This window comes from Neopsephotus bourkii, unplaced genomic scaffold (assembly GCF_033783945.1).
Source record: "Neopsephotus bourkii isolate Nb327-2 ecotype Australia unplaced genomic scaffold, CSIRO-AGI_Nbou_v1 NB_1027, whole genome shotgun sequence".
Lineage (NCBI taxonomy): Eukaryota > Metazoa > Chordata > Aves > Psittaciformes > Psittacidae > Neopsephotus > Neopsephotus bourkii.
In genome coordinates, this window is record NW_026901516.1 from 1,676,410 (window position 1) to 1,690,052 (window position 13,643).

Here is a 13,643-nt window from a genome sequence, read left to right on the forward strand (position 1 = left end):
CCACCTAAGAGTTTATTTCTTTCAGGCCTGTCTGATCTTTACAAGGGTTCCTCTTTTGTGGTCTTCTTGTTGTCGCTTGTCTGCTTAGCTTCAGTGCTGCCAGAGTAAAATTGTAAAGACATTGTTAAAACCTTTGATTGCCATGTTGATGCATTCTCCCTTTCCCCTTACTACCTCTCCAACTAAACAGTATAGATCGCAAGGTCTGCTGAAAGGAACCTTTGTGCCATACCCAGCCAAGTTACCTCCAGCCAGCTGACTGAGCTAGTCGTTGTGTCAGGCAGCAGCTCCTGGATCTTCAACTGCAAACAGAAGGCAGTATCTGAATCTTAGGCGAGGTGTATTTTAGGGCAATATTCCTGAAGAAGATAAAACCTCACCTTCTATTTAGATAGCAGAGCATTTGTCGTAGGCATTTTCTTTGGCCAAATTTTGCAAAGTCTCTTTAAACTACTGCAGTTATTCTGGATTTAAGTCACTAGTAAATAAGAGAAGGGGGGAAAAAAGCTCACATTGTGTCCTTCTCTGTGGGAATACTTTTAATCTGCTAAATAATTTTTGTTCCGCTAAGTAATTCTCCTTATTCACCTATTCCAGATTCATTTGGTGCTTGCCCGAAGCAGGAATACTGTTCATGTCAGCCCTGATATTAAAGCCAACATAAATGTCTTCCTTTTCACTAAGTACTACCTAGGTGGAATTCCATCTTCTCTACGGGAGCGGTAAGTAACTACAAAAAGAGTATAATACATAGGCTTTGTATGGAAAATCCATCTAAATTCTTTCCTTAGGCTATTTCTTTCACACTCTGTATTGGGTATCTCATATAATATGAAAATAATAGATGACCATAATCTGTAATTTTTGGCTAGTGGTGGGATCTTTGTTGCAGTGTATCCTGAAGATTGTGTTTGATCAGCGTGAAGTATGTGTGTGCAAGAAAGATTCCTCTTATTCTGTTTTTCTATTTCTTATACTGTCAGCATTTACAGGCTACTATGCTGCTGTATGCTTTGAAATACCAGGCTACTGAATTCTTTTTCCTTTCTCTCCCTGAAACCAGCTTTAATATATCCACACCTACATTCCGGGGCTGCATGAAGAATGTGAAAAACCCCAACACTGCATCTGTTATATTTGATGAGACTGTTGGTGTCAGCAAGAAATGTTCAGATGATTGGAAGGTAACTAACAAAGTTCCTTAAAAACTTCCTGTTGGTGTTTACAGATTCTGGTTTGTCTATAAACCCCAGATCATTATGTTTTACTCTGGTCAAAAATTTTGCTTGGATAACATGTGGTAATATTAAAAGAACCTGGGGTTAGTAGAAGATATGAAAGCAAGGAGCATCCACCCTACTGTGTTACCTTGCTCTACGGAGTAGCCCACCCTTTTACTTAATACTGTGTGCAATTAAGAATTTATATTTACCATATAAACTTGGCTTCCAGTTGCTATTATTGATTAGGCTAGAATACTTAGTTACTTAATACTACTCAGGATCTTTCCTCTCACCAAGGTGCTTACGCTTCCTAATTAGAATCATAGAATCAACTAGCATTAATTAAATGGTCTCTCAACCTTTTTTCTTGAAAGAGCTAAGCAGACTCTACTTCCACCAAGGTCTCTCATTGTAAGGATATTGCTCTACCCATCTGTTTCTTTTATAATTATTTTCTGTCCACACTTGAGTTTTGCCATGTTCTTTTTAAAATGGGAACATGTGACATTTCAGTGTTGGCTTAACCAGTGCTGCATGAAGAGTTGAAAACTACCCTTCTGCTTCTACCTACTGATGCTTACATTGTGCATGATCCCATTTGCCCTTTTTAATATGGCATTGCCCTTAATGTTTCTTCTCATTTGATTTCCCTTTGTGGCATATAAACCTTTCACAGAGCAATTTCTTTGCAGGCTGTTTTCCTATGCAGAGGATCTGACTTTCATTCTCTGTCTTTATCTGTATAACTTCTCATGTATTAAAACATGTTTTGTTCAAAAAGTCCCAGGAATACTCTGTCTTATGACTCACACAATTTCAGTTATGTAGCTCATCTGCAAAGCTCCGTACTTACGAGCTATTCCTTCAGATGCTTACTTTTGCATTCCCAAATGTGAAAACTTTCAAAGCCGTCATGTCAATGTAAAGAATAGCTAGAGATGAACAGCTCATTATACGCAGCAAGCCTCATCTCCCTGTAGAGTTTCTCAGATCACAGTTAATGCTGGTAAGACCAATTCAGTCAGTCTCTTCTGTACTGAAATAATGGTACTTGCAGTTTGCCTTGTGCTTGGTTTTGACTGGAGTCAGTCACAATTATGTTGAGTAGGGCAGTTGTTGTCCCATGTTGCCATTTCTTCTGATTAAAAGGAAAATAGCTGAAAGCATTGTCTCTCTTTCAGCTCGTCAGATCTGCAGCTTTCTCTAAGAAGGGAACACTGAGCCTGAGTGCAGCAGGTTTCCCATTTCCCAAGGATTTTCAAGTTGGCTTTGGATTTCAGACCATGGCATCGACTGGAACACTCTTAAATTACAATCTATGGGTATGAAACATGTTCAACTTAGAATACGTGATTGGTTTTATTTCTGGATCAGTCACGTCTCCGTGACTCTGCCAGTTTGGCATCAGTTTGTGTCATAAGTCTCATGTAGATTCCTGTATTTTAAGGCAAGAAATGGCTATTATAACCCTTTTTTGAGCATGGCATCTTGCTTGTCAGGCCAGAAAAACACATCTTCGCAATTTCTTCACACACCCAACAAGTAGTTTGATGAGTAACTGGGCTTTGACCCTGATCCTTCTGCAGAGTAGCTCATACACAATGTATCACCACCATCCCACTAAGATAACTGTTGCCTGATAGTTTGCTGAAAAAAATGGCATTCTGCCTACAGAATGTTACCATTATCAGATATGCAGAGGAAAGCAATTGACTTTGCTCTGTTCCCTCAGAAAGCAGGGAGGTTCAAGCAGAAGCCCATCCTTGCTGGCTGAAGGAATTAAGAAGCGAGTGCACACGAAGCATTTGAGAGGTGGAGAACTGAATCCTCTGCTTTTGTAAAAAGACTTTAAAAACGCATTTTAAATAACTGGTATTCAGAGTGCAGGGGTATTTTAAAGCAGGAGCCATGTTAATCATGCAGAATTTGCTGTAGCATCTAGGACTAGATGACTGAGAAATGCAGATTTAGTGTAAGAAAATTTCTTTTCCACAAGAGCCCACTGAGAACTGTATAAATGGCAGTATCAAGGAGAACTAAAGGCACTTGCATTTAACTGATCATTTTATTGGATTCTTTTATAGCCTAATATTCTTACCATCTTTCTGACACCTGGCTTTGTAATTGCAAAAATGGGAGAGAAAGAAATCAAATTGGAAAAGAAATACGACGATGGGTCAATGCATTACGTGACAGTCACAAAAACAAACAACGAGTGAGTTAAGTTCTTTACCTAATTCTTTTATGTTGTGGTTAAAGAAAGAAGATTAAAATTTTGTGTGACTTGTTCTTTTTGTACACAGCTAAAAGTGGCCTCTGCTAGCAAAGGATGCTGAAATAACGAAGCAAAAGGAGATTTTTGTTCTATGAATGTGCATGCTGATAACTATGATGTTTCAGCTGTACACTACTATGCATGTGTTTTATGAATGGTGTGAGTTTTGAATGCTTGTCAAGCTGGAGCCTAGGAGCTCTTCCCATTCCCATAGCCTTTACATACATCACTGTAATGTAAGTGGTTAAAGGCCCAGGGAAGAAGCTAATACTGTGTCTGTTTTTTTAACAATTATCTTTAATGCAGATAAATATAAGGAAAGACAATTTACTGAAAAGCTCCTAAATAATAGTGATTTCTGTAGAACACATAAAAGGACATAACTGTTAGTTGAAGTGGAAAATGGCTATAACTTCAGGTAATTATAGCTTAATATTATCAGTACTAGCTGCTAATAACATGTAAAGTGCACCATTTTGACAGAAAGGATGAAGTCCTGTCCCATAGCTGTCAAGGAGAGCTTTTCATGAATTTCAATGGGACCAGGATTTCACTGTAAGACTAAAGTACTAGTTTCAACTCTTGCTCAATGTCTACTACCAAAAAGCAGAGCAAATTCATAGCAGTCAATGAGCATGTATTGAAAAAGTCCCAGAAAGAAACTAATGGAGCTCTAGCATAATTATAATGTAATAAGCCAATACATTTGTCAAATGATTCTTTTTTAATACATATATTTCATTTAGGTTCATAACTATCTCTTTAGAATTCATGCTTATTTTTATTCACTTGGTTTCAGAGTACGTCTATTGGTTGATGATAAGTTGGAATTGGCATCAGTTGACTCTCCCAGAGCACGGGCATTAATCGAACCTATAAAGTTTGGTGGAGATGATTTTGAAGGTTGCATCTCAAACATCTTTATAAAAAGGTATTTGACATAGAAAGAATTTTGTTTGAAGTCATAGAATCATAGAGTTAACTAGGTTGGAAAATACCTTTAAGATCATCAAGTCCAACCATTATCTCAGGACTGCAAAGACCACCACTAAGCCATATCACTGAGGGCCTCCTCTATACGGTTTTTGAACACTTCCAGGGACAGTGGTTCCACCACTTTCCTGGGAAGCCTGTTCTAATGTTCAAATGTTTCTTATATTTTGGCCTGATTTCCTTCTTTAATCATATTACAATAACTTTTTGTTAAAGTGACTTTTCTTCTAAATACATGAAGCCTTCATGAATGTGTAACTTTGCTGCCCCCAAATATTCTTTCATTCAGGTATATAATACATGGTATCAAGTTGTAATTAATTTTGCTGTTCAGATGTAATGGAATCTTAGTCTGAATCATACTTGTTTTGTAGTGTTTTAATAAAAGACTGACCTCAATTTAGTGAATTGCAAGTGTCCCAACAAGGCATCTAAAAAGTTCTGCTAGACTGCATCATTGTAGCTACACTGGAAGCCAAGTAATGAAATGAGCAAACCTTACTGATGGAACCAGAAGAGTTACACAAAAAGATGAGAGCTTACATATAGAAATCATGTGTGTGATTTATATTGTCTCTTTTTCATGTGTTTCTCTGATTATTAGAGCATCTTACAGGAAAAATTTAGGACAAAATATATGCATAAATATGTTCTTTAAAGAAAAGAATTCCTTGAGTCACAAGTGGTGCCCCAGTGGGACTTTTTATTTTAGCTAAGTTTTGATTAATATTTATACATGTATAGAGTTTACAAAATGACATTGTATTCTGATTTTATTATTATAGAACCACAGAATGGTTTGTTGGAAGGGACCTTTAATGATAACTAGTCCAGCCCCCCTGCCATGGGCAGAGACACCTTCTACTAGACCATGTTGCTCAAATTACATCTTCATTTACAGCACTGCAAGGCAATGAAGTAACCTGTGTATTAACCTCCCCATCAGAAAACAAATTTGGAAAATTGCTTATAGTACAAAAATAGGTTAAGAGTTAATGGTGTAGCTAGTTTGATCAAGTGAATGGTGAACTGGAGCAGAATCAAAGAAGTTCAGACTCTGCTCCCAGTTCTACCACTCTTCTAATAAAAACCCAGGGGCAAGGAACTTTGTTGCTTTTCCTACTTGTAAAGTGTTTTGTAATTTACTGATTAGAGAAGCTCTGTACAACTTGCAAAATGATAGTGGGTAGCGTTACTATTTCTTTAAACACAGGAACTTGGTTTTGACAGCCTTTCTGATAATTTGGCTATAATATTAAAGCTGTATATTAAGTTGGGATGGGCTTTGCCCCTTGACAAATCTCATTAGAATGTCTTATTTAAGGAGAGAATGAATCATTGAGTTAGCAGGATCTGTTGTTGCCATTTTCTCTTGATCTGCTGCTGGTAATAATTAACCAGCAAAGTTTTGTAGTCTGATCCAGATATCTTATTCAAACAAGGATGCTGTCATTCCCCCCCCTCCCCCCCCTTTTTTTCAATGGCGATGTTTGTTATAAATATATAGCTTTTAGCAAAAATCAATTTGTTTAGAAGCAAAACATCAGTTTTTCCATAGACAAAAAGGGGCAAACCCAGGACAAATAGGAATACTTTTTACAGCATTGAACTTACATTTTTCATTGGAAAATGAAAATTGGTACTTTAACATTAGATCACTGGGAAATTTATTTTGTACAGAGCACAGTTTTACAATATGTTGTTAATTACACTAAAGCAAAGGAATGCTGTGTCATGGCACTTACTGCTTTCATCGCTCTAGGGCAGGTCAGCTCCCTGAGGTTCAGAATCTCGTTAATTATACTGCGAAGACTGGTGTGTCCCTTGGAGCTTGCCGCAAATATGAGAACCTTGAACCAATGCTGCTGAAGGAATTTAAAAATCCTCTTAAGTTTAAGATGCTCAAGGTATGCTTCTTTTTAATGTAATCTTTGCTCTATATTGAAGCCAAGGCTTTGCCTGCACAGCCATGGTTTATACAGCTGAGATTCAGTTGTTATTTACTTCCATCTCACATCTGAAGCAAGTTGTTGTTGAAGTTCCATGCTAAACCCATTCCTGTTCAGAATGACAACTCTACCATTTAGAGAAGGCTGTTGATTGCCTCAGGTGGAAACTTTTAAATGTGTAGCTTGAAATGATGGGTTTTCTTCATGTGTATGCATAGTAAAGGTTTCAATTCTGTCTTAACAGGTACAGAATGAAAAATACCTTGGGTATTTGAAAGCTGCTAATGTGCAAACACACACTTTACCAGATCAGTTAAATGTCAGCAGTGAAGCGTATCTCTTTGGAAACATCCCCAACAGTTTTATATCCTACATGTTTTCTCCACTGTCATCTACAGACAGGTAATACAAATGTTCTCTGTTCTCCTCTTACTATTTGAATTGTCAAAGCTGCTTGAATATTTGGGTGCTAGGAGTTAGGATTTTCTTCTTGAGTATGTCTTGGAGCATAACAGAAGAATGGTTCTAAAGGTTCAGGCATTTTTTTTTAGTATGTTAACATTTATCTGGAATAGGTAGATTGACTTGGATGTGGTAGACAATTACAGTGCATATTGATGCCAAGTCCTAAGCCTGAATATGTCAACTTTCATTCGCATCCAGAAATGCAGGCAATGCAGAACACCACGATCCCACCCAAAAGCTTTTCTGTTTCGCAAATGGAGTTTCACTGGCATTTTTCTGGAGAACAGAAAGAATACCATTAACAAAACAGACCTTTGCTTACTTTCCACTACAGGTTACATTTTTCTGTAGATGTACGGACTCGATCATCAAGAGGATTAATAGTTTTCATAGAGGAAAGGTCTGAGGACTCTTATATGGCTCTCCACATTTCAAAAGGACGTTTTGTCTTTTCACTTGGCTCTGGAGGAACACAAATCAAACTCAAAACCAGTATTAAATACAATGATGGGCAATGGCACACTGTAAGTATGGCACAGGAACCATGATGAAACCACAACTATTATTCAGCAGGCACAGCCTATTGAATTTTTAAGGTATCAGAAATTGGATTCTAGTCATCTGAAGGTAAGTCCTATGCCTGAAAGTTCATGTGGTTGTCAGGTCTCTGTTATGAGAGAGCTTATAGAGACTGATGGTCCATCATGTTATTTTCAGTTTAAATATTTCAACAATAGGGTGTTTAAGTTAAAGAAAAAAAAATCTTCAGTGGCTTTCATTTGCCTTAGGGCTTCTCACTGTGCTATGCTTGTACCCTGCAAAGGTTGCCTTCAGCACAGATAGGGAGAACATCCGCCTTGTTGTTGATGGTCTAAGGGCCCAGCACAGAAGATTAGCAACAAATTCTGCCATCAGCATTAAGCCACCAATCTACGTGGGAGGACTGCCATCACTAAAAACACAGGTAATTGACACATCCACCTCCACACACACCCCATTCTGCACTAATTACATGTGAAAATGTTAATGTGCAGGATTTCCATGTAGTAAAAGTTTGTGAGATATTTCCAATCACTCAGTGAGCACCATCTGTGACTGGTGTTCCCAGCCGCTCATTACAGATCATCTTCCTTGCCTGTCTACCCAGCTCTCAGCTGGACCCATGTTGCCAGTGGTTGTTGCTGAGACACTGATAACAGCCATGTACTGTTTATATTTCTTTAAAAAACAGAAAAGACCAAAGACACATTCGTAATTCCAGGAATACCCTCTTCCAGCAGAATATTCACCTCAGTGGACTAGGCAATAACCTGTGGAGGAGCAAAGGAATAATTAAGAAGCATTAAAGAATTAAAGAAAGCATTAAAGAATTATGAATGGAGAACTGGAGTTTAATCTGAAATATGTGTGGTGCCTATCACTTTAAAAACTGGACAATTAATGATGCAGGGCATTTTATAAAATGAGATTTAAATAAACAGCCTGTTAGAAAGGGAAGGGTTTATCTGAGATTTCACAGCTCTTACTGCTTTTGCCTTTTTGACATATCATTGGGAAGCATCATTTCTGCAAACAGAAGTTATGTTAACTGGAAAACATTTGCTTTGCTTTCATTTTTAAGCTCTTTTTAAATTTTGAATACTTTTTCATTGCATCAGAGGTGAGATTTAATGCCTTTAGTGCCAGTTGGCTTTATACAGTCCAACAGTACAAAAGATCTTAGGGGTATTCCTACTACAAAATTGCCATCATGCTTTGGTATTTATTTTAGTTTGGAAATATGTTTTCAGAACATACCAATGAACAGTTTCAAGGGTTGCCTGAAGAATTTTAAGATGAATGGAGAAGTCATGAATGCACCTCAGCAAAAAAATGGTGTACTTCCATGTCTGGATGTTCCCATGGACACAGGGATTTATTTCTCTAACGAAGGAGGATATATCACCATTGGTAAGATGCGTAGATTATGTCTTAAGTGTGTATGTGTAGGGAGTTTTTAATTTATTTTAATGTGGTTTTCCAATTAAATTCTCCTAATATCATTCCTTTACCCACTGTTTAATTATCCACAGGTAATTTGTTGATGGGCTTGGGTTTTAGGATTCTATTTACCATTCGACCAAGGAGTTCAACAGGTATACTTCTCCATACTGGAAGCAAGCAAGACAACTACTTGACTATTTACATGGAAGAAGGAAAGGTAAATATAAGCTGTATTTCCACTTCAGCTGCAGAGTCCTTATTTAGCAGAGGAAATTCTGACTTTGAACTCTAGCCTTATGTGTTACATTTGTCTATAGGTATAATGTTAAATAACTTCCTTAGTTATTTAAAACCATCACATGGGAAATTGTGCCTGTCTCTGTGCCTCTGTTAGCAGATTCCATTGTGTGCACATCAGTTTGCACATGCTTTCTTCAAGTGGTCAGCAGTAGGACAGAGTCTTCATTTTCTCAGGCTTCTGGACCTTTGCAAAATCCCCTTGGGGTTTTACCCAGAAGTCTGTGGCTTATTCCCACTCCTACATCAGTCATCATGTGGCTGTACTGACGTAGCTCCATAACCATGTCTGTTATAGAACTTGAGCCGTCTTGTTTTGTGTTAGCATCTTCTTCAGTTTGTCGGTTTGTCATGGTTCTGGTTATTGTCACTGTCACTTTTTCATAATGTAACAGATTCAGAATATGAATCTTGGACTACAACACTATTGTGGTTGCTGCTGGAGAGACATCAAATAGAAAGATGTCAGTGCTCCACAGAACCTGCTGTCTCATGACATAGGTTAAGCCAGCATAAGTCTACCTAACTCCAGAAAGCTCAGTTTTGCTCTTCTCTTCCCAGATTAGGGAATCTGGTTTTATTATTTATCATTTTGTTATCAGTTTCCCCAGATCTGTTTCAAGATACAACTAGCATACAGGAGCAGGGGCATTGACGGTTAGGGACTCCTTAGAGGCAAGATTGACCACTTTTTCTCAGCAGTAACTTAGACTAATGCTGTCAGTGTGGACAGGATGACACAGGAAGGAATAAAATGTCAGTGGGACACCATCAATCAGCCTGACAAAAAGTGGACTCAAGCGTATCAGTTACCTGACCATTACCAAGTTTGTTGGAACCATCACACCAAAAGAGTTTGAGTGGAAGATGTTGAAAGAACATAATGCACTCACACAGAATGAGAAGCAAGAAGTGAGAAAGCACAAGCAGATTCTTGTTCAAAATGTCACAAATAGGCTCCAAAATTCATGAGTAACTTACAAGTAGTCCAAAACTGTACGAAAGGCCAGAGAAATGCATTGCAGAGATTCTCTCAGGAGATACCAAGCATGTAGATGACTGCTTTGGGAAAGGAAAGGAAGGCCTAGTAGGAAAGACTTTGTCTCAGAGAGTTTATGTCAAAAGAATTAGCATAATTTTCTAAGATTGAGAGGGAGAGGCAAAGGTATGTACCTGTGCTTGAAAAATTAGCCAAATATCCTCTCCTGGGATTCTATTAGGTAAACTCACTTTCCTCTTGGAGAGGAAGATTTCTGTGACACTTAAAACTAGATGAAACCCAGCCATCACAAGTTCAGTAAGTTACTTAAAGGACTGTATTTTTCTGTTGCTCTTTGCCACAGTAACTTAAACGATAACTTTTTTACAGGTCATTGCTACTGGAAATAATGGTGCTGGTGAATTCCAGATATCAGTTACACCCAAGCAACATCTGTTTGATGGACAGTGGCATACGATTGCAGGTACATTGTACATACCTGAAACTTTGGAAGGACAGTAGGCACAGAGCACTAGAATTTTATTAATCATTTCACTTCTGTGTATTCTGAGAATATTCTTTAGAACAATATAAGTGTCTTGTGTTAATTCAAGGCTTCACATAAGGCAGGGTTTTTGGGCTATATTTAGCCCAAGTCTAGCTAGATGTGTCAATCTGACTTTGAATTAAAATAAATTTTCCCTGCGAGTTAGATTTCAAACAGATGTTATTTAAAAATAGTGCCATATGTAGTTGATCCTCCACTAGGTTTGAGAAAGAGCACTCATTTACCTGCTTCTTTGCAGTCTCTCAGGAGGAGAACACAGTGCAGCTAGAGGTGGGCACACAAAGTAACTATACTACTGGACTTCCACCCTCTCCTCCTAGACGTGTGCATCAGCCACTCTACTTTGGCAAAATTCCAGGTAATATTATTGCTTCTTATTTTTTATATACCTACTGGGTTTTTTTCCACTTCCAAAACAAGGCTCCTGTTCATGCATGTAGTCCTATAACATTTCCCCTCTTTTGAAAGCCTTGCAATAACTTATGTTCTTTAAAATCATTCTCATTTTATTAAACTGCTCTTTCTACCTTGTTTTTTGTAGCAAATTTGGACACACCGTGGCTTCCAGTTAAAGACCCATTTTTTGGCTGTCTTCGGAATATTAACATCAATGACAAACACATCTCCATCAGGAGAATTTCAGAGGTTCATGGTGCAGTGAGTTTGCATGGCTGCCCAGTAAAGTAACTTTGCTGTTCCAATAGTTGTACACACCTCAGGCTAGGTCTGCTGAAGTACTGTAAGAATTCATGCAACATGGGTTTCCCTTTTGATGATCACCATGTCACTGTCACCAGGCTGGTTATTCAGACCAGTTGGTGAGCATATGCATCCTCTGGATGTGGACTGTGCTAAAGCAAATTTAAAGTATTTGCTTTGATAAACTCCCTTTCCAATGTTATCGATTTCCATTGTGCCTCTTGCAATATATGCAGAAAATATAATTGTATATACCCTACTGGGCCAAATTCTGCTCTCACCCACAACAGCATCAACTTGAATAACTCCAGTGTATTAATTTTGGTAGTTTGCCTTAATGCTGGTCATCTTGAGAGCAAATTTGATCCACTAATATAAAGAATTTTATAAAAATATAAATGTCTTTGGATTGATGTTTATACAGAAATGTACATTAATGTTAAAAGTAATAATAATAATAATATAAATGGAGTTTGAAGCACTTTAAGGAGTGAAACTCTGGGAGTTTGTTACAATGCTAGGAATTCTGGGGCCAAATAAATGCTGTATGTTCTCAAAACCATACATTTTCTTGTTTGGTTATTTTAACCTGCTATTTCTTTTATGTGTTTTTCACAGGCTGCTAAATCCTGCTTGCTTTATGCAAGCATTTCTGTAGCTTTAAGAAGCTGAACTGCCTGATTAAGCAAGAGTTTATCATCTCTGCTTGTTAGAATGTGGTTATATAAGAAACTTGGAGAGTAATTTTTCTTGTAATCTTCAGAGCCAGAAAGACTCCTCCATAAGCTTTTTTTCTTGATTAAATGAAGACAAGTTACATTAGGAACAGTGGTTGTACCTGCTACAGTTCTGTAGCATGAATTGCAGGACTAAACCAGCAAAACTCTTTCCTTTGACATTCAATCTTCACTTTGTACCTGATACTGACACATGGTGGAGGACAGAGGGGTCCAGTTTGCTTCATTCTGAATACAGGGCTGGACTAAATAGACTTGACATGGCTTGTTCCTACTTTCAACTGCCTTCTTGCTTAAAGTGCAGCAGCATGTCTTCAGTGTGTTTGGAGTAAGGTGCTAGCTCGATCAGTAGAAGATGCCAGATCAATAGTCCTTATGGCTTTGGTCATAGATCTCTTACCAAATTTTTGCAGCTTTGCAGATCCTTTGCAGCTTTGCAGGGTGACAGAAGTGCCAGAAAGCTGATCACACCAAATCTTGTGTTCCTTTATCTTTCGTGGCAACTCCATTACAGGCAAATCTATGTCCATGCAGAGGTTTCTCAGCTGTAGAGCATGTTTTGGAGGAAATGGAATGTAGTGAAAGCATGCCAGAGTTGAGGCCTCTGAGGGAGCGAAGGATTAGCATGTAATGGCAGAGCCATCTCTGGAGATGCTCTGGAGAAACAGCTTCTCCTGTATGGCTGGCTGCCTCATGGGACAGAAACACCCCTTGGCCTGGAGGTCATCGGGTTCAGAAATCATCTTTCTGGATATCAACAACTGAATCCTTTCTAAGCATAAGGCCACCTGCCTTTGAAGTATATTGTTAAATATCCAGGTGACGAACACTGTGGAAATACTCAATTGATTTACTGCCCTTAGTTGGCACTGAAAATTTCCACAAGGAGAAAGGAAGAGCAGTTGAACTTTATCATTAGTCCTCTAGCAACATTTTGTATCTCATGACCACCAGACTGCTCTCTGAAGCAGATTTTCCCCAACCATAATAAAGCCTTTTGCTTCTTCCCTTCCTCCTTCAGAAAAAGCAAACATGGCAAAGACTTCTGTGTCACAATCTGGAGCCAGTCCTGGATTTCAGTTCTCTTCCATCTGATTTTATTTTATCAGATGTAGTTTTAACGCTGACAAGCAGAAATGAAAAATTTGAGTAACTGTATGTTATAATGGTTAGGAAATAATAATTCCAGTACAATCCTAATGCATAACAAAAAAAAAAAAAAAAGTAGAAAAGTCACTCTGATTTTAAGGTTGTTTCCCGCCCCCACTTTCTTCAGTTGCGTTGTTTCAATAAAGTCAGGCTGTCACACATTGTTGGGACAATCAATAAAAGCCAACAAGAATTGGTTTTGTACTGTAACATAGATAAATATATGCCATGCTGACAAGCACCTAGTAAAAAGCTTTTTGATGCTGAAGATCCAGTAGATAATCTTTACATAAGGAAAGAAGTTGTCCTGTTTAGATTAGTCTGAT

General features: G+C 38.1%; 1 protein-coding gene across 2 annotated transcripts in view; it reads left to right on the forward strand.

Annotated features, from left to right (window-relative positions):
* LAMA3 (laminin subunit alpha 3) overlaps positions 1-11,993 on the forward strand; it is a 106,654-nt gene extending 94,661 nt beyond the window's left edge. For both annotated transcript variants that reach the window (XM_061360505.1, XM_061360503.1), the window contains 14 exons: positions 598-722; positions 1,064-1,184; positions 2,405-2,545; positions 3,308-3,438; positions 4,298-4,429; positions 6,254-6,398; positions 6,685-6,842; positions 7,240-7,429; positions 7,729-7,869; positions 8,696-8,855; positions 8,978-9,105; positions 10,555-10,648; positions 10,971-11,090; positions 11,274-11,993. In XM_061360505.1, coding sequence (XP_061216489.1) covers positions 598-722; positions 1,064-1,184; positions 2,405-2,545; positions 3,308-3,438; positions 4,298-4,429; positions 6,254-6,398; positions 6,685-6,842; positions 7,240-7,429; positions 7,729-7,869; positions 8,696-8,855; positions 8,978-9,105; positions 10,555-10,648; positions 10,971-11,090; positions 11,274-11,419 — 1,932 coding nt within the window. In that variant the 3' untranslated portion in view covers positions 11,420-11,993. The remainder of the gene's footprint in view (positions 1-597; positions 723-1,063; positions 1,185-2,404; positions 2,546-3,307; positions 3,439-4,297; positions 4,430-6,253; positions 6,399-6,684; positions 6,843-7,239; positions 7,430-7,728; positions 7,870-8,695; positions 8,856-8,977; positions 9,106-10,554; positions 10,649-10,970; positions 11,091-11,273) is intronic.
* The last annotated feature ends 1,650 nt before the right edge of the window (positions 11,994-13,643 follow it).